Genomic DNA, 24,115 nt, shown 5'->3' on the forward strand with positions numbered 1-24,115 from the left:
AGCCTCCCAGGCTGGGTGCCGAGGACCACGCGGAGAGCCCTGCTCTTTGAACCCTTAGTTTCCCATCCGTTGACTGTGCTCCTCTCCCCACTGTCGAGAGCTCTCCATCCTTCGCTCACCATGTCCTTGAGGACAGAGTGCTGCAGGCATCAGTGTCCGAGCAGCCTGCTCGGTGCCCGTGGTCGGTCTGTGGTGTTCATAGGGCATCATCCCGTGCCGAGCTCACCCTCTGAGCATGTGCTGCACCCTCTGTCTGAACTGCCCTGCTGCCCTGCAACGCAGCCTTTACCTGCCAGAGCCCTAGGTGGGTCAGACCCCTTGCTGTGCAGTCCACACCCCCACCGGACTCCTCCTCCCTCCATGTACTGAGTCTGGATCAGATCAGATGCCTTCTCTGGTTGAATTCCAAGTTCTAGCCTGCATCTGCCCTGCTCACTACTGTGTCCCTTCCCCATGTCCGGCCTGGAGCTTGGCTTAGTAACTGTATACATGAATGAATGAATGGGGAGTGAGGGAGCTAGTAGGGATTTGTAGAAGGTTGGAAACATCTCCAGAGTATTTTGTCTGTGATAAGCCCTGCTGAGTTGGACCACCTGCTACTCGTCAAACCAGCTCTGAGGACAACACACGCTCACCAGGCAGTGGCTCCTTTTGGGGCGGCCACCATCCTGGGACTTCTCAGGAGGAGGTGGGGCCGCTGGGGTGGCACCACAAGGCCCCTACTCGCCGTGTCTCGCAGAGGGAATTTACATTGCTTACGGATTCACTGTGGAGTGTGGAGAGAAAAGGCAAACGAGCACTTGCATTTGATTTACAAGCAGCTTGGCTTGCACTGAGGAGCCCGGAGCTCACTAGGGAGGGGCAGATCGCAAAGGAAGTGGGCATCTCCCCTGTCATGGGAGGGATTGGAGGGAGCTAGGGCTGTGCGCTGCTGAGACATCATTCCTGCAGCAGGGTGGCTTTGTTGGGATAAAAGGAAGGACTCTCTGATTGCCCAGCTTTGGCTTGCCTGGGGAGGCAGTGAGGGCCCTGATTTGGAATGGACCCCTTCTCTATGGTGGAAAAGGTCATAAATGAGGAGTGGCCCTTAGCGGCACCCTATTTCCTAAATCTTGGCCGTTGAAGCCCACTTTGGGATTAAGAAAGCTGGATCACCTAGGAACAGAGCATGAGCTCTGGAGCCACTCTTTGCAGGGTTCAAATTCTGGTTGAGCACAGACTAGCTGTGTGGCCTTGGTCGCTGTCCATGAAGCGGGCTTGAACCAGTTCGCACCTAGCCAGGGGTGCTGTGAGACTTCAGTGAGCTCACACAGGAGCCCCTGGCACACAACAGGTGCTTTGCATCATCAGTTCCTTTCCTCAGTGCTCTGCCTACTGAAGTGGGAAGCCTTTTTCTTGCCCTCCCTTCCAGCCTCTCCCCCACTGTAGAGAGAGGTGGATGGGGGGGGCGGGGGGGCACCAATCTGGTGATGGGAGGATGTTCAGGGAAATGTATCCCCAAGCATTTCCAGAAGACTCTTCTTTGCTGTCCTGCAAGCGAAGTTCTTCAGGGAGCTTGGTGAGGGGAACCAGACTGCAGCCCCTACCTAAGGCAAGGGTCAGTAAAGTGGAGTAAGGACTATGGGTTTGAGAGCAGGGTGGAGAGAAATCCAGGAAGACTTCCCACCAGAGGTGACTTGGCCAGGTAGAGGAGGCACAAAACCAGACAACAACGCTGGCCGTGATGGGTTAAGTTCTTTTCTGGTCTTGGCTCCACCTCTCTTTTGCACCTGTGTGTCCTATGGGGCCTTGCCAGCTTCCATGGGGTGGGGCGTGGGATTTCTTCCCTGAGAAGGAATAGAAGACTGTGAGAGGGGTTTCTGTCCTCCTCGAGGCAGGAGGCCATAGCCAGGACATAAATGGAAGGAAGACGGCTATTTGTGGCTCAGAGAGGATTTGACTCATGCTGGAGGGTGGGGAGGAGGTACGTGAGGGGAGATGGGATGTGTGAATCACAGAATCCAACTGGAGTGGTTGATGACACGTGGACAGAGCCTCTCTTGCACCTCCAGTCAGGCTTCGGCTACTGGCGTGGGGCAGGAGCAGGCATCTGGAGCTCCCAGGTTCCCCCTACTCTCCTGGTGACCACCACAGGCACCTCAGCACTGCTGGCCACCTCATGAGAACAAGCTTGGGTGCGGCTCTTCCATCACTGCACCTGGCGGTGTCAGTATACCAGCCCTGGCTCCAAGAGCCAGCCTCACTGAACCTCAGTTTGCCAGGTTGTTAAATGGGTCTGGTCTCTTTTGTCTTGTACCCGACTACCTGGGGGAACATGCTGGGGAGAGAAGGAGGCGCTGCAGACCCCCAAATGCCCACGATCCGTGTCAGGGAGTGGGGCAGGTGGCTCCAGGCCTGAGGAGCAGACGGTGGATCCTGGGCCAAGTGACTGTCCATACCCCACATCCCTGGCCTGGACTTTCTGTTTTGGTCTAGAGTGCCCTTAGCTAGTTTGTGAGCTCCCGTTGTTCAGTGCTACATCCCAGCTCTAGATTGCTGGGAAATTCACAGACAGTGACCCCAAGTGTTGGTACCTTGGGAGCCCATGGGCCTCCCCAGGGGAGTGGAGGCGGGTGATAACTGCAGTCCCTGCGGTTTGAAAACCAGCGACTCCTTCAGCCCACAGATGGAAACCGAGGCACAGAGACGGGGATGGGTGAGTCTGCACAAAGTTTGTGGACTTCAGCCCTGGGAGCCAGAATCCCAGGTGGAGGAGAGTGGGTGGAGGGCCGAGGTCCTGGGCTGCCCGAGATCCGGACATGGTGACAGGGATGAGTGAGGACAGCCCCAGATCTGCCCGCACGTTGCTTGCTTCCTGGAAGAAGTGGCTGCGCCAGCACCCGGCCTTTCTGGGAGAGCCATGAATTATGCACAGAAGCCACAGGCCTGGGCAGGCCCATCATAAATGAGCTTTAATAATTCATACGGAGAGGAGCTGGGGAAAGGGAGGGCCTCCTGGGCTGTCCCTGGGGCAGCCGCTGCGCTTCTAGCCCTCCTGCAGGGCTGCACTGCGCACCCCACCTGCCCGCTCCCGTGGCCATCGTGTGCGGGCTGGGCAGGACGGTGTGGGGCTTAGAGCCGGCTGGGGAGGTGCGCTTGCTCGGCCAAGGGCCTGTTCCTCCAGGCTGGAGACCTGGGGCCTCCTCCCTCAGGGCTCCCAGCCCAGCGCAGTGGGGGCAGTAAAGAAGAGGAGGTCTGAGGGAATTTTAGCTAAAACAATAACCCCTGGAGGGCACGGAGATCGGTGGCTGCTGGGAGGGTACCACTTAAAATGGGAGGAGGGGGCACAGTGGACTTCCCCGAACGAGGCGAGAGGGGAGCCTTGAGGACTTCTGAGAAGAGGCTGATCCAGGCCAAGGGAATACCGTGTGCAAAGGCTGGGCAGGGACTACAGGAGTGTATTCAAGCCACAGTGAGGAGGCCAGTGTGGCCTGAGAAGTGAGGTCAGAGAGGCCATTGTGAGTTCGGCCCCTGGATGGGCTTTGGGTGTTGACTGAGGAGGCGCACTGTTCCAGCAGGACACTCTGGCTGAGTGTGGAGGTGAACAGCCTTAGGCGGGGGCGCGGCGGGAAGCGGGGGTTCCAAAGGGCAGAGGCTGAAGACCAGTGAACTGGTGATTCCATCACTTGTCCTGGAAAGAGATGACCATGGCCCAGGCAGGCGGGGGGTTGGGGAGGTGGAGGGTGGTGGGCGGGTTGTGAAGGTGGAGCCCACGGCACTTGCTGAGATGGGATATGGGCACGAGAGAAAGCAGGTTCCAGGTCACCCTGAGGCTTCTGGCCTGAACCAAAGAGCTGACATCCGGGGGTGTGGAGAGAGGGAGAAGAGGGTTCAGAGGGAGGGGAAGGGCCTGGGTTTTGGACCCATTCAGTTTGAGAGGCCCATTAGGCATCCAGGTGGACCGGCCATGCCGCAGCTGGGCAGAGCTGTGTGCTCATCAGCCGTGTGGCCTTGGGCGCCTCATGCAGTTGCTCTGTACCTCAGTTTTCCCCTCTGAGGACCAGGGATGATGATCTAACTGCTGTGAAGGTAATTCAGGCCCGGTGAGCCGGGCATGAGGCCTCACTCAACCCCTTGGAAACAAACCCCCGAGTGGCCTCTGGAGACCCCAGGCCATCCCTCCTGGGGCAGAGAGGGAAACTGAGACCTGGAGAGTCCAAACCACAGAGCCGGGTGTGGACCACAGAACGGGACCTGGCACACGGCAGGGGCCGAAGGAGATTCAGCCTGGGAGCCACTGCCTGCCCTGGCCGAGTCCACAGCCTGGGTCTGGGCCTCAGTCGTCCGCAGTCCTGCAGACCAATGGCCCGCTTCCTTCTGTGCACCTTCTTCGTTTCCCTGGCTCCCTAGTGCCTCCACTAGGCCCTCTCCTAGTTCTGCAGGGACTGCTCCCACTGCCCCAGGCCAGGCCTGGAGAGGAGGGCCCCGCTGAAGGGCTGCTCAGGAGCCCTGTGGTTCTGGGTGTGACAGTATTGACATAATACTGTGTTGCTCCAGTTCACTTTCTAGATGAGTTAACTGAGGCCCAGACGAGGGAAAGGATGTCGCCAAGGTCACACAACTAACCACATCAGAGAGAGACAAGTCAGGCTCAGGTGGGCCTTCCATGCTGGCTTCCTAATCTCCCCTGGGAAACCTCCTTCTCAGCCTGTCTGTTGCTGGCTTGTCCCACTCCTCGAGGTCCTCCCTGGCTGCAGGAGCCCCTGTGGGTCCTCAGTCCGGCCCTGATGGCGGGGAGTGAGGCAGAATGCTGTGGCCTCCTACTGTGTGAGCCTGGAACACTGTCCATCCCTCTCTGAGCCAAGTGGACTGCCCGGCTCTGCCAGCCCTGGGTGATTGCGGCTCCCTGCTTCCAGGCCTTCTCCCCTCCCCCCATCAGGCTATTAGGAGTAAATACTGGGCTGGACCTGACGCCCTAATTAAAGTGAACGACTGTTCACCGGTAGTCTAAGTGGGGAGGCACAGGCTTGCAGCCTCCCAGCCAAGAGCCGACTGGAAGTAAGGCTTTCTCCCCGATGAAGAAAGGGAAGGGACAGCCCGTAATTAATAACCTCATTAAGGAGCAGTATTTGGGCAGGGTCCCAAGACACACATAGTCGAGACCGATGGATTTGGACTAATTTGAGCTTCAGCAGCACCAGCCCCTCCCCGGCACCAGGGAATCTCTGACGATCCCTTGCGATAAGTGGGCTGCCTTCCTCTCTGTGCATGGGATGGATAGGTGGGGGTGGAGACAGTGCTCCTGGGGCCCCATGTTACTCACACTTAGGAGTCCCTTAAAGTGAAGTCGCTCAGTCATGTCCAACTCTTTGCGACCCCATAGACTGTAGCCCACCACGCTTCTCTGTCCATGGGATTTTCCAGGCAAGAGTACTGGAGTGGGTTGCCATTTCCTTCTCTAGGGGATCTTCCCGACCCAGGGATTGAACCTGGGTCTTCTGCATTATAGGCAGACGCTTTACTATCTGAGCCTCCAGGGGTTTTTTTCTTAGGAGTCCTTTAAGCTGAATCAAATCTGTTGAAGATGAGCCTGTCCCTTTGAGTCTGCATCTCAGCTTACCTGCTTGTAAAGAGGTGGATGGCTAACCAGGGAGCGTTATTCCATGTGACTTGGCTGAACCGGCATGCTTCCATCTCCCCAGGCTCCAGTGCAGCCCCACCCCACCATGGTTGGTGCAGTGCCAGGCCGGCGCTGACTGGTCTACACACCTCCAAGCACTCTGGCCTCAATGGCTTGGAGTGATTTGACCACTTGGCCTCTTGAGAGTGAATGACCTTGGCTACACTTGCTCTTTGTTTTTCGGAGGCTGTGATCCAATCAAGATCAGGGGCCCTACTCTGGGCTTTGAGCCCCAAAAGATGTTGAGGCCCAAGAGTCTTCTCTCCTGAGCGGATAAGCAGCAAGGACGCTCTGATCGTAGAGGCCCTGCCTTTTCCTGGGAGTCTCCCCTGGGTCAGGCGAGGTCTCTTAGGTAGTGCAGGAGGGGGCTGTGGCCCACCCAGAAGCCCAGTCCAAGGAGGAGACACAGCCATCCCACACTTTATGAGAGCGGGTCTGAGGAGGGGGACTGGACTGAGGAGAGGACAGCCCTGCTGCCCAGATGAGTCTGTGCACATGTGTGTTGGGGCAGTCATCATGGTTAGCATCCCTTCCGTGGGGCACCAGTCCCCTCCTGCTTGTTTTGGGTCCTGGGAGGTGGACAAGTGGTGAGCTTTATCTCCATTTTCCAGATGGGAAAACTGAGGCCTAAGAGGGCACATCTGGTCCAAGGTCATGGAAGAGCCAGGGCTGAATCTGGGCACTCAGTCTAGGTAGAGAGGGATATCCACTTAGTGGTCAGGGAGGACTCCTTGGGGGAAGTGGCTCTGGAGGTGCCACAGTCTGGGGTGCAGTCTGGAGCTTCCTGCTGTTGGCAGCAGGGCTGTGGCCTAGCGGAGGGGCTGGCCACATCCCAAGCCCTCTTTCAGCAGGGGCCACTACTGCTCTCTGAGCTCGGGGTGGCCTTTCGTGGCTGGAATGGGGAATGGCCTCCTTGCCTCCTTACAAGTCATCTTCCCCTGCGACAGGGTAAACATGATACCCAGGCCCTCTGGACCAGGTCTCCTGGGCTCTTTTCATGTCTCTATCCCTCCCATCTCTCCCTCTGTCTCTCCCAGACCACCACCCAGCTCCTGCCCTACGTTTTCTTTCCCCTTCAGAACACTGCGAAGGCACCAAGGTGGGAGGTGGCAGGCCAGCTGAAATAGAATAATTAAATAGCACTTTAATTTAAATCATCGCCTCCCCCAGAACTAAGAGAATAATTGGCCAGTCTGTCACGAGAGAAGCAGGAGACCTGTTGGCCCCCACCACGGCCAAATTTGGTTCACGTACCCTCGACAGCAAGTGGCCTCCCCCACACTCCTCACTGCCCGAGCCCAGCCCTGCCCTCCACTCCTCCAGCCTCACCTGTTCTTCTACCCTCAGCATCTCCTGCTCCACGATGACTGCCCTGCTTGAGCTGAGCAGGGAAGGCTGTAGACTGCTCTTAGGCCCCCGGTGGATGGGGTTTATCCAGGCAGCCTGCCTGGTGGAGGCAGTCTGTAGCAGGACTTTGGTGGCAAAAAATGCCTCCTTGGGAGTGGTGAAAAGGCCTGCAGAGGTAGTTGGGGGCCCGGAAACCCTCAGCCCTGGTGGGCCTTAGCCTCTCCCAGGCCTTCCCCTGTCTGCTCTTGAACAGAGCCCTCCCCCTTCCCTCTAGTCCCTCTGCAGGGTCCAGCCGCCCACACCTAGCAGTGCCCTCTGAGGGTGAACCTGCAGTGTCACCTGTCTCTGGTTTTTTGATTTGTTTAATTATAGATGAGTTTTCTGCATAATTTATTCCAAAAGCCTGGATTATACTGTACAATTAAATCACATTCTGATCAACAACTTCACGTATAAAATTAACAACTGGCAACAGTTTAAACTGTGCTGCTGCATCTGCACGCAGGCTCTTCCCCTCTTCCCTCTTCACTCCTTCCCCTCTTCCTCCTCCCGTCCCTCCCCTCCCGCCCCCACCCCTCCCCTCCACTCCCCTCCCTCTTCTCCCTCTGGACAAGCCTGTGCAGCCAGCCTCAGGGCTATACGCCCTCACCCCAGGTGCTCTGTAGTTTGACCTGGGCCTCCCCAGCCTTCTAGCTGGGGTCTCAATGGTTCTGTCTGCTAAAGGGGCCCTCAGCTTCCGTTCCTCACCCCACACATGGATGATTTTGCTCCCCTGCTTGATGATGACACCTCCTCTTGCCTCACATACTCCTCTTGGTTCTGAAACATGCCTTGGAGACTGAGACCCAGAGAGCACCACAGCACCTAATGTTGTCTTCTTCCTGCTGGGCTTGCCCTCAGCCCGCTAGCCCTCGGACACACACATCTTGGCCCTGTGCCTGCTCCCTGCCTCTCTTAGTCTGGGGAGCAGGGGATTGCAGGAGCTATTAGGGAAACCGTATTTCTAGCACCCTACCTCCATGCCCCTTCCCCACAAGCAGGCAAGCAGGGAAGATTTCCTAAACACTGGGTGGGGGAGAGGGAGTCTGAATTTGATAAGCTTCTAGCCCCCAGGGGACTGCCAAATAATAATACTGCTCATCAAAGTTGCCCTGTGGATTTGGCCCTGAAAGTTATTCAGCTAATCATTACTGTCCCTGTTTACAGACCAGAAAGCTGAGGTTCCGAGGGGCAAGAACTTTCCACATTCACACAGACAGCTTGCAGAGGTAGCCTCTCCCTGAGGCCTCCCAGAGGCTACACCGTCCTTGGGCAGGTGGGGTCATAGAGCTGATGGACCCAGGAGGACGGGTGGGCCTGGCTTCTCTCTGTAGAAGATAGCTCCTTGCCAGCGGCCTCAGTTTTCTTGTTTGTGAAATGGGGGCTCAGTGCCTCTACCCCACTAGGTTCGGGCACATCGGGGGACACAGTGGTGTGAGGCTGTCCCCAGCCTCTCGTACCCACCCCAGGCATCCTGCCGGCTGCAGTCCCTGGCTGCACGTGCCTCCTCCCAGATGCTCTCTCTCCTCACTGTTGTGCTAATTTGGCACTTGGAGACACTTGGCAATGAGCAGTGTCATCTCAGTGAAGAGCATGGAAAATCACAGGGATATGGGGAGCCAGCAGGTGGATCTGTCATGTTGGGAGGGTGACCCATGGGCCACACTGTCTGGCCCGGGAGGCGGTGGCATATCCGGGCACTTGGGTCCAGATTGTTGGGACCCCAGGCAGGATTTGGTCAGTTTGCCTTTGACCCAGTGGAGCCGTGGGTCCTAATGTCTCCCCCATCCTTCCAAAGTCCCCATGCCCTTCTGCTGGAGTGTGACTGGGCTGGCCAGGGTGATTTCTCTGGCCTCTGGGCAGGAACACTGCAGGTACATGGTTGACTCCTGGCCTCCTTGGTCCCATTTGTTACCCTTGGAGCCAGCACTGGGGCACCAGCCAAACCCTGGAGCCCCCAAATCACATCTCTGTGATGATGAAATCAATGATCTGTCACTTTCTTTTAAACTCTTGGACATGTGTTGCCTTCCTAGTTGGGTTTGGTTTAGGTAACAAATCAGAATATCTTGATTTCCATGGTATCGTGATGATGGGCAGTGCAGCTGGGGTCTACCCAGCAGACCCACTGTGCCAAACCAAGGGCTAGAGCCAGCCCTAGACCCCAGGAGGGTGTGCGTGTTCTGATGTGGTGTGGGTAGGCCCGTCCCTGTGGGCCCCTAGCAGGGTCTAGAGCTGCTCAGCTGGGGGTGGGGGGTGGTGGAGGGTGGGAAGACGTGTGTGTGGCGGGGGGGGAGAGGGAGAGTGGATGTGGATATGGATGTGTCTTGGGAAGAATTGGACTTTATTCTGAGATTTAGTTCTTTAAACATTTTTTTTGTGTTGCAGTAGCCTTTTTTGATGAAATGATGGTGATTATAATAATGGTAACAATAGCAATGTGTTGTCTGAGCAAAATAAAAACTCGGCATCCATGTCTGCTCTTTCAACTAATTTTTCTTTACTTACCTGTGAAATTCTAGCACCAAAGACCTATAGATACACTAGAAAAGAGTCAACAGCCTGGGGTCATATCAGTGCTGTGTTGGTAAATGTTGACAGTTCACTCTCTGGGGGAAAAAAAACTGAGATTGGCAGCATTTGCAGATTTCTGGGCTATGAGAATTTCCACTACGACGATTTCAAGCTCCCAAGGTGAGGACGCTGAATGCAGAGTTGGGAGGAGTTGCATACTATCGGCTGTTGCTAACTCCAGCACACCCCTGGGTCAAGTTCACCACTTCCTGGGTGGATGACCTTGGGTGGGTCACTTTTAAAGCCTCTGAGCCTCAGTTTACTCATCTGTAAAGTGGGATGGTAAGTGGGGCTTTGCTTCTCTGTGAAAATTGACATGCTGGCCCCACACCTTGTACATCACGGGAGCCCTTGTACCTGTCTCAGGAATATGGTGATCGGCATTCTGTCCCCTAGACCAGGGAGTGGCTGAGGTCAGGGTCAGGCCCAGGGTAGAGCTAACAGTTCCCTTGGAGATCAGTTCCTTGACCTCAGCCATTCATGTGCCACCTGCCTAGCTGGACACAGGACTGTGCGGCAGCCCATCTCAACATTAGCCAGCCCCCCACCCCAGGCTCTGTCTCAGGAGCATAAAACAGCCACCTGCCACACTGTCCATCCTCAGCCAGGGCCAAGCCATCAGTGCCTGGTGGACAGGAGCCAGAGGCCAGGCAGGCTGTCCATTCTCTGCTCGCTTTGCCCTCCCCCAGCTGGTGGTTAAGACCTGATCACCCTTCGTAGCCGGGCCTGCAGCCTGGCCTCCCCCAGCGCTCAGTGTTCACTTTTTCCCTGCAGTGGGGCGCAGAGGTGGGCATCAGGCTGTGGCTTAAACCAGCAACAAGCTAAAGCTAATACCTCTTTCTTTTGATGTTGATTTTTTTTTTTTTTTTTCCATCACAGTCCTGACATTCAGCTTGGCAAATTGCAATTAGTGATCCGCCCGCCTCCTGATCTGAGTTCCCATGCCAACCGACCCGGGCACACACAATGGCAAGGGCCCAGCCCCCAGCCACAGGGATGTGGGGCAGGGGGCTGGAGTAAAGAGTCAAGCTCCTCTGACCCAGAGAGCTGTAAGAGCCCTGGCCCCGAGCAGCACTGGCAGAGGTAGGGGAGGCTACAGGACCAGGGCAGGATTGGGGCCAGACTCAATCTCCTGGATCACATGGCTCCTGGGGTACCCCTGCAGAGGTGGGGGACTGGCTTTTCCCCCACTCCTGGGATGTGCTTAACCCATGGGCATATTTCAGTCTTTGTGAGAATTCTCCTATGAGCCCTCCCTGGAAAGGCCGTGTTCTGTGTCTGGTGGGGACAGGAAGTTGAGGTGCCTTTCAGATACATTAGGGTGGAGACCTTGATCACGGCAGAAAACGCTTTCGACCATATGAAAACTGTCTTTCCAGCCAGCAGCCCTTGGCCAGGGCTGGTGTGATTTTGCTCACCTGATCTGGCACTGCGTGAAGCGGGGTTACAGGTTAGCCTCCAGGCCAGCTCTTCCCCCAGTTACCATCCCAGTTCATAAGTGTGGGCTGAGAACATGGGGTCTTGTGACTGCCTGTCCATCCTGTCCTCTCATAGATTCCCATGCAGTACCCTTGACTCTCCAGTTCTCTTGTGTGCTTCTCATACCCTACAAGGTGGCCCCAAATTATCCTGGAGGAAGACAGTGAGACCCAGGTGGATTAAAACAACCTCGGGTGGCACCAGTGCAAAGGAGACCTGCTCAGGCTGGCGGCTCAGGTGGAGGGCTCGTGGGGCTCTCCAGGTACCCAGAAAGGGACCGGCTGGTCTGAACTGGACTTGCGGGTGGATGGTTCATGCGGGGCATCCAGCGATGAACCTCTGTTTACTAGTTTGCTGGAAAGGCAAGGAAGTCATCCACGTCCACTGTTTAGAGGAGGCCCCGAGGGGCAGGGAGCTGCCCCAAGTTACGCAGCAACTCTCGCTCACCTGCCCTCCCCTTGCCCCAGTGCCACCCAGCCTTGGGGGCAGGAGGCTCTGAGATGCAGCAGACATCAGGCTCACCCACGTCCCCTCCTCCCTGGTGTCCTCAGTCCCCAGGTTCAGAGCAGCAGCATCAAGGGCTGCCTCTTCACAGTGAAAAATAGTCTCGCTGCAGGCTTCTCAGAGCCACTGGACTCCCTGAGTTGCATTTAAACTCTAATCTGCTCCCCTCCCTGGCCATCCGACAGTATGTGAGGAGAGCCTGGGCCACCAGGTCCAGACTTCAAAGGGAAAGAGAGTCATTCCCAGCCTGTTTCTTCTCTAGTGAAAACTGGGTTCTGAAGGGGCGGCTGCTGTGGGTCACCTCCAGGTGGCCGGGGCGGGGCTGCTCGAGCTGCAGGCGGGTCCTCCTGACACTTCTCTCCTCTCTGCACACAGGATGCAGCACTGGGCCCGGCGCCTGGAGCAGGAGATTGATGGTGTGATGCGAATCTTTGGGGGCGTCCAGCAGCTCCGCGAGGTAAGCCCGGTGCCACTGGCTCTCCCTTTAGGGACCCTCTTCCAGCTGCGAATGGGGGAAGGGCTTCAGAAATAAGGAGTGAGGAAGGCGTGGCGCAGCTGAGGACCCGCTGTGATGGGACATGTGGGACCTCTCGGGGCAGGTGGGGAAACAGAAACATGGACGCCTTCGGGTCTTGATCTGCTCTTCCCCAGGTCACCGTGTTGCAGTGGTACCTGGTCAGCTCTGATGGGAGGTGTCGGGCTTTTCAGGAGAGGAGGTCTGTGTTTGAGGCCGCATATGGGGTGGGAGTCCAGGCCCTGGCGGCTCCAGTGGAACGTAGTTGTGCACGGAAGCCAGAGGCACTGTCCTTGCAACGTGTGGGGTGGCCAGGCCGAACTGCCCCGGAGAGTGGTGCTGCCCGCTCAGGGCACTGCATGCAGCAGGAGGTGAGTGGCAAGCGCGTGCTTGGTGAGATGAGGGATCAAGGGGTGGGCGGGTGATTGATTAGGCGCGAGCAACCACATTCATCCTGGGAGATTATGTTAATGTTTGAAATAGTGATGTGAAGAGCAGGCCATCCGTCACCCCCAGAAGGCTGCAAAATGTGTTGCTGTCAGGCCACGGGCTCCAGAGCTATCGCTCTTTATGTGGAAATGCAGAGTCTCAAAGACCTGAGCTCTTGAAGTGGTCGGGGTGGGGCTCCCAGCTATGTGCTGGACTTGAGGAGTTCTTTGCTGGCTGCCTGGGCCAGGAAGTGTGACCAGAACTGAACAGGAGATTAATGGGTATCTCCTGCCAATGGTTGGCTTAGGAACAGCAGATTAAGTGGAATTATCACTGGGGGATTCAGCCAAGGGTCCAGGCCCTGGGCTCAGTGATGAGATACTCCATTGTGTTCCTGTGTCCCTCTCGATCAGGCCCAGGTTAGCAGAGGGAGCGTCTGAGGGGTGTTGTCTCTTGCACCGTGCTCAGCTTGTAGCCGGTACCCAGGAAGTGGGAGTGGACATGGGTGTGTTGATGTCGGCTGCAGATGTGGGACCTCTGGCATAGGATGGGGCTGATCAGGGATGGCTGTCTAGGTGGTAACGTAGTTGGGAGGGGGAGTCTGAGTCTGGAGACCTAAGCCATGAGCTTGCCAAGTGTCCTTCCCCCAAGCCCTGGTGGTCCAGCCTCTCTTGAGCACCCCCTTCCCTGGTGGCTGGGCTGGAATTGCTATAACCCCTGTCCTTCTCTTTTCCTGTGAACTCTCAGTGACTCAGCCATGCTTGGGGGCCGGCAGAGCTTTCCAGAGAAGGCACGGTAGGAAAAGCTGTTCCGGAACAGAAGTCAATTTCTGCTCAGGAATAACACCCAGCGCTTACTTGGTTCTCAGTGGGCACTGCCACGTGCAGCTGTTTAGGTTAATGAAGACACGAGAGTTCCCTGGAATGTATGTCGTGTGCCTTCCCAAGCTTCGTATCAGAACATAAGATGTACCCCACATAAGGAGTGAACCATGCGCTTCCAGCCAAGAAATCTTGCTTTCAATCCTCAGCCAAGGATATTGTTTATTTTATAGTCACGGGCAGCTCAGACCATAAAAGTTTGCTGTTGGGGAAATAGTGTACATGTTTCAGGCTGGAGACATCTGAACCATTGAGCTTCCTAGATGGTGCGGACCAGAGATGGAGTCCTGCTCAGTGAACCCACTGTCTGCTCCTGGGCAGGTCCTAGACCGGCTCTGATCCTCATTCTTGGTCCATGTTGTGGCTGGGAGGTCTCGCTGGAATGAGGTGGTGAGAATGGGAGTGGACAGGCTGACACAGATACGCTCCTTTTCTAGAAACCAGATTTGAATATTCCTCACTGATCATTGTCATTCCCAGGATGTGTTGTTCCCTTCCTTTCTGCCAGGAGTCGAATGATTCCACACACTCAACAGTGAGCACATCTTCCCCCACCCCCACCTTCCTCGGGGTCACGCAGTGGGGTATGGCAGAATTGGGGCTCAAATGCCAGGCTCCTGACCCTTGTTCCAGGGTGCTGCTTCCTCTCTAGCTAGGGCTCCCTTCTTGGGGTGGGCAGGGTGAGCCAGGAAAGAAGGGAGCTGGGCCAGGCTCGGTGAGGCTGTGGCCAGGCAGAGAAGTGCTGACCTGGCGTTCCAGGCTCCTTCTGGCAAGCCTCTGCCTGTCGGCGCCTGCCAGCTCTCCAGTGGCTCTCTGTCCTGCTCCAGTCTTCTCTCACCTGCTTCCTCAGCCTCTTATTTCCTGCTGACAGCTCTGGGGCTCCTTCTTGGCACAGGACACTCTTGTGAGGTGGGCAGTAGGGGAGCAGGTGAAGAGTTCTAGAAGAAAAAGACAGCCCTATGAAAGCTGGAGGAGCCAACCAGTCCCCCCCACCACCACCCCCACAACCCACCCACAGCCCTGACTAAGCCACCACGGCTCTCCTTCAAGTGGACACAAGAGGGCCCATGTGCCCGGTCCATGCCTGGCTCAGAGGGTCAGGAGGATGCTCGCACTGAAGCCCTGACCCAGCCATGATGCTCTGTGGGCCCTGGTGCCACCTCTGCCAAGCCTATGGCTTCCATCCCCATTGAGGCCACCCCGCTCCCTGCCTCCCTGAGCCACCCCCAAACACCTTGCCATTGGGGTGATCCTTGACTTTCTTCTCCAACTTGGCTGCCCTCTCCACCAGCCCCAGTCCTGGAGGCAGCCCCACCCCCAGGAGCTGGGTGCCACAGAGCTGGCAGCTGCAAGTGTCTAGAAACTGCAGACAGTGGCATTTAGGAGCCTTGTCTTGGCACTTTCCTCCTCCTCACCTAAGAACAACCCCACAAGGGCGTGGCTGGGTACAGACTGTGGCCCATTTATAGGTTGGACACCATGGCAAAGCTTGGTGGAATGTGGTGGGTGTCTGCAAAGACCCTCTCCCATTTCTTCACCTTACTGAGCCTGAGGGCCAGCGCATTGTAGGAGCTCCCACTGTAGCCTGGGGCTCCTGAGCCATGCCCCACTGGGAAAACCCAGCCCCACCTCCCAGCCCTGGCTTACACCTTCTGTGAACAGGCCACGGAAGTGTGGATACTACTGCAGTCCGCCCCCTCCAGGGCCTCTAGAGGCTGAGTACAGTCTCCTGAGCTCCTTCTCTGCTCTCCCCTATCAGCACTATATTGTCATCCTGTGGGGGGAGGGATAGCAGAAAGCACATATGCTGGGGCTCTGAGCTCATTTTCATAATGAGGCTGATCAGGATGAATAATTCATCAGGTGCCTGGGGGTGCATAGCGGACCACATGGAAATGGTCTGTCTCCCCATTTTGAAGCCCAGGTCAATCTGATGGGTACAGCCAGGGACCCATCCCCCTCTGCCTGAATGTCCAGGGTAGAAAGGGAACAACTCTGGGGGGAAAGCAAAGCAGGACAGACTGTAGTCAGACGTGGGGAAGAACCAGTGGTTCATCGGGTGCACCCACCCTGGGATGGATTCCTGACTTGGGTAAGACATCTGCATGGAGGGTCTCTGCAGAAGGCAGTGAGAAGATGCTCTGTCTGGGGTGGGTGTCGGGGTGAGGAAAGGCTGTCTGGCTGGAGCTGGTATGGCAGCAGAGACCTGGGATTGCCATGTCTGGGGACCATAGGCCAAGTCTGGACCTATGGGAGCCTTTCTCAGTCCTGTCAACCCCCACACGGGTCCCATTAGGGCAGAAATGGCTTTCAGCCCTGCTCACGCCCCTCTCTGCTTCAGCCCCCATGACGGCCTTAGCCCAACTGTATGCTGCTAGTCACTTGCAGGGAAACCAAGGTGTGGCTGACTGTCTGTACCCCCCAGTCCTGCCCTGGAGCCCTGACTTGCTAGCCCTGGATGGTGGGGGTGGTAGTGAGGAGTATGGAGGCAGAGGTGCAGGCTGGTGCGGGCCCTGTCCTATAGCTGTGTCCACAGAGAGCGAGACCCCAGGACTCAGAGATCACTGACCCAAGTCTCCAGCTCCCTTCCCCACAGCTGGGCTTCTCTGGACAGTCGTGATGGACCAGACAAACACTCTTCATGTGTCCTCACTCCTACGGGTAGCCAGAAATGGGATTTCTGAGCCAGTGACAGCGTTGTAGTCCCAGCCCATCTTGTCTGCCCCTGGCCATCCCCGCACTGTGTCTGCTCAGTGCTCCCTGGGAATGTGTAATTAATATTTGCAGAGTGCCACATCTGGAGCTGGCTCGAGGCAAGGACCGAAGTCTGGCCACACCGAGGACCCCTTTTCTGAGGGGCTCAGGGAGGCAGGAATAGGGCCCTCTGCAGGTGCCCTTCAAAGCTTCTCCTTGTTCCTCCACCCTCACCCCCACCCCCACCCAGTACCACCAATTCCCGAAACACAGGAACCCTCACACGCTGGCTCAGGGGGTGCTGGCCAGGGCTGTGTTTGGGCCCCATTTGGGGTAAGAGGTCCTCTCTGGCTACCTCAGGTGGGACCAGCCGTGTCCAGGAGTGCCAGAGGGGCTCAGAACCCTGGAGGGGTCGCAGCAGACGAGGATGCAGGAAGTTGGGGTGGAGGAAGGTGCCAGAGGACAGAAGCAGCCCTGGGAGGGCCAGAAAAGGGAAGCATCAGTGGTTGTGACCCCCAGACCTCCCCTTAGTCCTTCAAAGCACTGTGGTTCAGCTGGCCTCAAGAGGCAGACCTCACTTGGCCAGGTGGACCCGTACTCACGCAGGACATGCACAGCAGTGCCAGGTCACATGCTTGGTTAGGAGAGCGGCGCTGAGGGAGCCCCACCCAGGCCCATGACACCCCCTCCCCAAGGTTACAGGAAGCCACAGAACCACCATCCAGGGTCTCTGCGGTTGCTTCTCCCCTTACGGCCCCCCACCCCTGCTCCAGCCACCTCCCACTGAGGCCCAGCGGCGCCCTCTCGTCTCATGGTGCAGATGATCCGGACGTGGGGTGCGCAAGGGTGGGGATGGTGGGGGGCACGCATGTGAAATATGCCGCTGGGTAGGGATTGCTGCCGCTTGCCTCTCTAAAAACCCACATATATTATTCTTTAATGGAAAGTTAATTGTCTTATTATTCCCTCCATATGGTCCTCTTGCTCGGCACCCAGCGGGGATGCATGGGGCTGAGGGGGGGTTGGGGGCTCCTGGGAGGGCATCTGAGACATGGTGAGGCTGCCACTGGAGCCTCCATCTATGGAGGCAGATCCGGGGGAGCCTGGCCGAAGCCCTTCCTGGATCCCCTCTTGATCCCCCTAGCCCAGCCTGCTCCCCACCTCTTTTCCTTCCCAGGTCCTGCCCTGAAGTTGGCCTCTTCTGGCACCGTCTCCCCACTCTGTGGTCTGGGGATGCTCCCTCCTGAGCACTGTGTGGGGAGATACAGGGTGGGAGGGGGTGGTGGTTGCTCTCCTGCTCGCCCCGTCCCCACATACTCTGTGGTTGCCTGAAGGAGAAAATTCCATTTTTGAGAAGCTTTTCAAAAGCCAATTCATCTGTGGCAGGAGTTCCTGCCTGACGGTCAGCTGACTAGCTTGTATCTCCTGCACCCCTTCTGTACGCACCCCCACTGGAGAGGGGGCACGGGGGAGGTCAGTGTTGGGGGAGGACCATCCCAGGACGCCCTACCCAGGGGCACTGGTTCATGTTGGCCGTGCCTTCCACGAGCACCGGCTGCCTGGAGCCACCACCACGCCGATGGCACCTCTGGGGCTGCTAAACTGGGCCAGGACCTGTGTCTTTCTCAGCCCTTCTGCCCTTCCCAGGCCCTCCTCCTCCTCCATGGAGTGTGAGGGTGTTAGGCTGGAAGAATCTCTCAGAGCAGGTGGAGGATACATTGATAGGAAGGTCCCCGAGGGGCGTGCGTGGGTGCTCACATCTCTGATCAATTCAGAACTCCTTGCTCCTAGAGTCCTGCACGGCAGGCAGGGAGTCCTGCTCGGAGGCTTCAGGGTCCTAGGAGAGTCTCAGCAAGGAGCTGCTGCCCAGGTTCCAGTGGAGGTTGTGGGTATGGAGGGGACAGGTCTGTGGGAGCAGGGTCTCTGGGTAGAATAGGCAGACCCACGCCTAGTGATATACGCCACCGGAGAAGGGGCCACCGGCTTCCACTTTGTGCCAAGAGGTCACTGTGGGGCCACATCCGAGGTCAGCTCCCAGAGGATAGAGAACAGTTCAGGGCAGGAGAGAAGAGCTGTGTCATCTTCTGCTTTTGTTTGTTTGTTTGTTTATTTTTGGCTGTGCTGGGTATTCATTGCTGCGTAGGCTTTTCTCTAGTTGCAGTGAGGGGGGGTTGCTCTCTAGGGCATGGGCTTCTCATTGCGGTGTCTTCTCTTGTAGAGCACAGATGTTAGGGTGTAAGGGCTTCAGTAGTTGGGGCTCCCAGGCTCTAGAGCACAGGCTCAGTAGTTGTGGCACATGCGCTTAGTTGCTCCATGGCATGTGGGATCTTCTCAGATCAGGGATCGAACTTGTGTCTCTGGCATTGATGTGCGGATTCTTTACCATGGAGCCACCAGGGAAACCCGAGCCATGTTTTCTGAGGTACTACAGCTTGTAAGTGGCAGAATAGAAATTTGAACCTGGAGCCTGTGCCTTGGGTGGGCAACACGGAATGGTGGGCAATGGAAGAAAGAGTGAAGAGGGGAGGAGTGACAGGGCTGGGTGTCCTCGTACTGTGGGACCTGGTGCATCTTTTCCTGAGCCTTGTTTCCTCCATCTGTGAAAGGGGGGTCCAAGCACCCCTGTCCTCAAGGGAGATGTGAGGATCTCAAGGGAGAAGGCAATGGCAACCCACTCCAGTACTCTTGCCTGGAAAATCCCATGGATGGAGGGGCCTGGTAGGCTGCAGTCCATGGGGTCGCTAGGAGTCGGACACGACTGAGCGACTTCACTTTCACTTTTCACTTTCATGCATTGGAGAAGGAAATGGCAACCCACTCCAGTGTTCTTGCCTGGAGAATCCCAGGGACGGGGGAGCCTGGTGGGCTGCCGTCTATGGGGTTGCACAGAGTCGGACACAACTGAAGCGACTTGGCGGCAGCAGCAGCAGCAAGGGAGCAGGGGCAAGGGAAGGCTGCAGACAGAGCCCTGCAAATGTGGGGGTGTCTCTGTGCCCTCTCCAGTATCAATTGCCTGCCCTTCAGGACTTAGTTATGGTTTTAGAAAGTTCAGATACGCAAGCTGTCACCTCTGCTTGTTGAAACCCAGGAATTTGGAAATTGGTTTCCTCTTCCCTGCCTTCTTAGTCCTGTTCGGGCACCTATAACAGAATACTGTAAACTTGATGACTTATCAACAACAGAAATTTCTCATGTTACCAGAAGCTGGGCAGTTCAAGATCCAGATATCCACAGATTTGGTGCTGGTGTGAGCCCACTTCCTGGTTCATTGATAGTTGTCTTCTCGCTATGTCCTCACATGGTGGAAGGCGTGAAGGACCTCTCTGGGGTTTCCTTTATAAGGGCACTAATCCCGTCCACTAGGGCTCCACCCTTATGACCTAACCACTTCCCAAAAGGCCCACCTCTAACTACTGTCACAGTGGGGATTAAGTCTCAACATAGGAATTGGGGGAGGGGACACATCAGTCTGTAGCACCTTCTGACCATGACATCTTTGAGGGCTCTTGCTGGGAGAGGCACAAAGGCCACCAGAGATTGGAGAAACAGGGCCAGTGGGCCAGGGAAGGGGGCAGCTGCAGAGGCACCCGGGGAGGAAACTGGTGAAGTGAAGGGAAGGGCCCTTTCATCCAGAAGAGGCCCGTGAGTCTGCTTCTCAGATCAGTCACCCAGGTGCCAGCTTGTCCTCCCAGGCCCTGTGGGCTCAGAGAAGGGCATGGGGCTGGACTGGCCTTAGAGTCAGGGTGGTAGGAAGCCACCAAGCTCTGGGTTCTTGAGGGTGGCAGCTCTTGGCCTGAGGTTCCTTGGTTTAAGAAAGAGACGATCTCAGAGGCATGGTCAGAAGCTCACCAGATGGACAGCGCCACATTCTAGAGAAGCTGAGAACCTGTGGCTTTGGATCTGAGTCCATTCCCTCAAGTAGATGCCCTTCAATTCTTCCATCCTGGGAATCTGGGCTGTTTAAAGCATTCCCTGGCAATCAAGTGGTTAGCACTCAGCACTTTTCAGTGATGGGGGCCTGGGTTCAGTCCCTGGTTGGGGAGCTAGGATCCCACAAGCCATGTGGCATGGGCAAATCCCAACCCCACCGTGGCAAGAGTTCTGATAAACACCTTGCCTCTCTTCTGGGGTCCCCAGGGGGGCTGGCCTAGTACCAGAACATTTGGGGGTCAGCTCTGATGCGGACTAAGTGCTTGCAGATTACTGAAGAGGCCAGAGCCTGTTCACTTCTCTCTTGGTCTCTGCATCCATCTCTGGAGAGTGACAGGGCTGCATGTTCAGAGCTGGGGGCTCATCTGGATGGGAGATGGGGGGTGGAGTAGAGGACTGAATGGGTTTCCATGCTGGGCCCCTGGGGATGGCTGACCCGATCTGCATCCCCGCCCCTGTCCTCCACCCCCATCCATCCCTGGATCGGTGGCAGCCACGAGGACACTCGCCTGAGATTCATGGAGCCCCAAGCATTTGGCAGAGGCAGAGAAGTAATTGGTTCTGACAAACCACAGCCGGCCCCAGGGGCAACATGAGCAGCGTTTACCACGACCAGGCAGGAGACGGAGGCTCAGCCTGGCCTCCCTCCACCTTTTCTGAGCATGGCTCCCCTCTCCTTGTGAGCAGAGATCTGGTGTCTGGAGAATATTGCCGAGCCCCAAACTCCCCATCTTTCCTAGACCTCTCTCTCAGCCCTGGAATCCAGCTGGCTCCTTGGCTGTGGTGGGGCAGTGAAGACAGAGGGGGATCCAGATCCTGGGCAGACTCGTCAGGCTCCCTCCTTGTCCATCTGTGGGTTCCCATGAATCAGGGAACCAAGTGACTGACCCTAGGGCTTTCTCCCTCTAGCCTCAGGATGTGAAGTTGGGGGCTGGGCCCCTGCTTGAGAGGATGTGCAGTCTGGGTGGAGGAGCAGTGGTGTACACACATGGGGTGCATGTATGTACACATGCCTGCCATGTACACACATGCATGTATGTGATCCTCCTGGAGTAGCACTCAGCTGGGAACTCTTCAGTGTGGTTAGCAACAGGGCAGGCATCTGAGGACCACAGAGGGAGAGGTCGGGGCTCTGATCTGTCCCACAGGACCGTGGGGACCATCCAGCCCACCTAGGGGAACCATGGCCCAGGGCATCAGAGACGTAAACGTCGGTGTCAGACGCCCTGAGTGAGCTAGACTTGCTGGGGTCTGCCAAGCTTGGTCCTGTCACTTAGAGGGTCACTGATGGCTCTTTGTGAGGGGATGGAGGGTGTGGGGGCTGTGGAGAAGGGCCCCAGAGAAGAGCTGGCTGCACAGTATGCTGGCACCCTGGACCTCAGGCTGGAGTCAGGGCAGCTGGGCTCTTCCTAGAGTGACTGGAAGTCCTGGCAGGAGGAGCAGGGAGCCTTCAGGCCTCCAGGCATCCATGTGACCTCACTGCCCCCATTGGCCTTCTCAGCTTCCTCCTCCTCCTGCACTTGCGGCTCTCCCCACTCACCCCTCTTCCCTCCAGGCCTCTCCCGGGTTTTAAACCCAGCCCACAGCCCCCTCCCCAAGGAAGCCCTCTAGATCAGTGCTGCTCCCATCTTCTGTCTGCTCTTGCATCCTTTGGGTGTATACAGGAGTGGAGGCTGCCAGGGACCTCTCCTGGACCCAGTCCAGTCTTCTCATCACATGGGGCATGGAGACCATGCCCAGTAGGGCGGGCTCCTGCCCGGGCCTCCCAAGATGCCACCTGAACACAAAGCAACAGACCTAGAAGGCAACTCGCCCCTGGAGATTGATTATTGATCCCATGACTCACTGGGAGACAATCTCTGACCTGCAGAGACTTGGTGAGGTGGGATGTGGCTGATCACCGTGGGAGGAGAGACGAGAGGAGTGTGATGATGCATGTGGGAATGTCTGTGTGCATGTAAACGAGAGCACGTGAACCTGTGTGTGCGCGGGCGCTCCAGCGGGAACAGGAGCAGGGGAGTGTCTGTGTCTGTGTCTGTGGAAGGGAGTGGCTGCGCCTGCATGTGGGGGCGGGACCGGGCACACACGTTCCTGTGTGTGTGTGTGTGAGAGTATGTGATCCCACATGCGTGTGTCCTGGGTGGGATGTGTGACCGGCAGGCATGTACACGCGTGTGTATGTGTTGAGTGCACAGTTCTGTGTGCTCTGTGAGCAGATGTGAACAGGAACATTTACAGGCCAGGGTGGGACTGCGAGGAGGCAGGTGCCGCAAGCTCTATGTCACCCGAGCAGGCGAGAACTACTTAACCGATTAATTAGTGAAGCCGAGAAATCTCAGCTGTGGGTGAGGAGCTCACAGTCTCACACACATACACACACACACATACATGCCATGTCCCCACGTACCGTGCACATCCCCTCCCAAGTCACTCTGCCTGACACTGTTCTTAGCAGCAGCCCTGCGGGGAGGCAAGATGCCAGTCGCTTGGGGATGTGTGTCCTCCCGCCCCTGTGTGTCGGTGCTCTGGGCTACTGGACCAAGCGACCCCTGTGGAGAGCACAGCTGTGTGCATGCCCCATGGATGAGAGCTACGGCTGGTCAGGGGCACTGGGCAGGAGCCTCGTTTCAAGGGCCTGGGCCTCCTGGTGATGGGGGAGCAGCCCTTCCAGCTCAGGGCTGGGATCTGCTGATGGGCTCCCTGCCCCAGGGTAGCGGGGAGAGCACTGGTGCCTGTGGGCTTAGAGCTGAGCTGGAGTCCACGGGGAGCTTCCCACAGCTCAGAACAGGCCACTCCCACTTTCCGCCCCCGGGTGCCTTGTCACCAGGCGGCTTCCTCCACCAGCCCTGCAGGCAGACCCAGGGGCCCCATCTCTCCAGCCCCAAGCCTGCTGAGCCCCTCCCCTCTCCTTTCCCTAGAAAGGGAGAGCCCGTGCTCCCCCATGTGCTCCCCATCAGCAGAATTATAGCTGCCTCCATTTGAATCTCCCATTTGAGCACAGCTCCTGGGGTGCCACTGTCGTTCGTTGGGTTTGGCCCTGAGGCCCAGAGTCTCGCTTGATGCTGACTGTCCAACGGGCAGGCCTGCCACCTGCTCCTGCGGCCCCTCGAAGACCCTGGGGGCCTACCGCTTGCCTTGTCGTGCAGGAGCCCCGGAAGCCAGGTCAAGCGGCAGCCACTTGCCTCCTGATCAGGTATTGACAGAGGAGCCTTCATTATGCTCCAGCTACAGGCACGGAATAAATCGGTGTGCCGCAAATTTATTCTTTTTTAAAAAGGGACTTTCACACTGGGGAAAACTTTTTAAAAGAACATTTATATAAAAAGCAATTACCATGCCAGTAATTTTTATGTAGTCTCCCCCTTCCATCGCTGCCTTTGTGTTTGAACGTGACCACCTCCCCGGCAGCTGCAGCCTGGCTCCCCAGCCTCCCGGCTAGAGCTTACCGCCTGCTGCCTGCCGGAGTGCCCCCTCCTCCTCCAGGAAGGCTCCGGATGCAAGGCCCGGGCCCAGCAGGGGTGCAGGCTCGGGGAGCACGGCTGGGTGGATTTATGTTCAAAACTCAGGTGCTTTGGAAATTTCCTCCCTCGTGCATCTCTGTCCCGAGGTTGCTCCGTTTCCAGGACTGGCATGGCCCTTCTGGGCCCCTCTTGGCATTGGCCAAGCACTTAGAGGCACCTGCTTCCCACAGCCTCAGGGCCCTGTTCCATGAGGGAGGAAGTGGTGGTGTGGGAGCAGGTATTTTCCCTCCCAAGGAGCCACTAACGGGCACCCTGCTTTCCCAGCCATTATTGCTCGCACACGATGCATTATGTAAATTGTCTCCGTTGCTAAGTGGTAGAGGAGCTGCTCAGGGGGAACGGAGGTCTGGAGCCTCGTGGGGGAAGGCAGGAGACTGGCCCTGAACACTCACTGCTCCGAGTCAGGGAGGGTCTGGCAGCCTCCTAGATCAGACTCAGCCCCCTAGGGCTGGCACTGTCTCTCTCTCCATAGCTTGCTGAGGGCGGTGGCTGAACCCACAGCAGATAATCTGGGTGGGTTTCCTCATTGGACAGGGCCATCAGA

General features: G+C 57.0%; 1 protein-coding gene across 4 annotated transcripts in view; it reads left to right on the forward strand.

Annotated features, from left to right (window-relative positions):
• The window catches only part of CACNA2D2 (calcium voltage-gated channel auxiliary subunit alpha2delta 2), a 140,366-nt gene that overhangs the window by 13,776 nt on the left and 102,475 nt on the right, over positions 1-24,115 (forward strand). For all 4 annotated transcript variants that reach the window (XM_086367876.1, XM_086367874.1, XM_086367877.1 and 1 more), the window contains exon 2: positions 11,978-12,059. In XM_086367876.1, the coding sequence (XP_086224002.1) occupies positions 11,978-12,059 (82 nt within the window). The remainder of the gene's footprint in view (positions 1-11,977; positions 12,060-24,115) is intronic.

Source organism: Bos grunniens, chromosome 22, assembly GCF_055505025.1.
Source record: "Bos grunniens cultivar Pamir isolate PY7600 chromosome 22, Bosgru_T2T1.0, whole genome shotgun sequence".
NCBI lineage: Eukaryota > Metazoa > Chordata > Mammalia > Artiodactyla > Bovidae > Bos > Bos grunniens.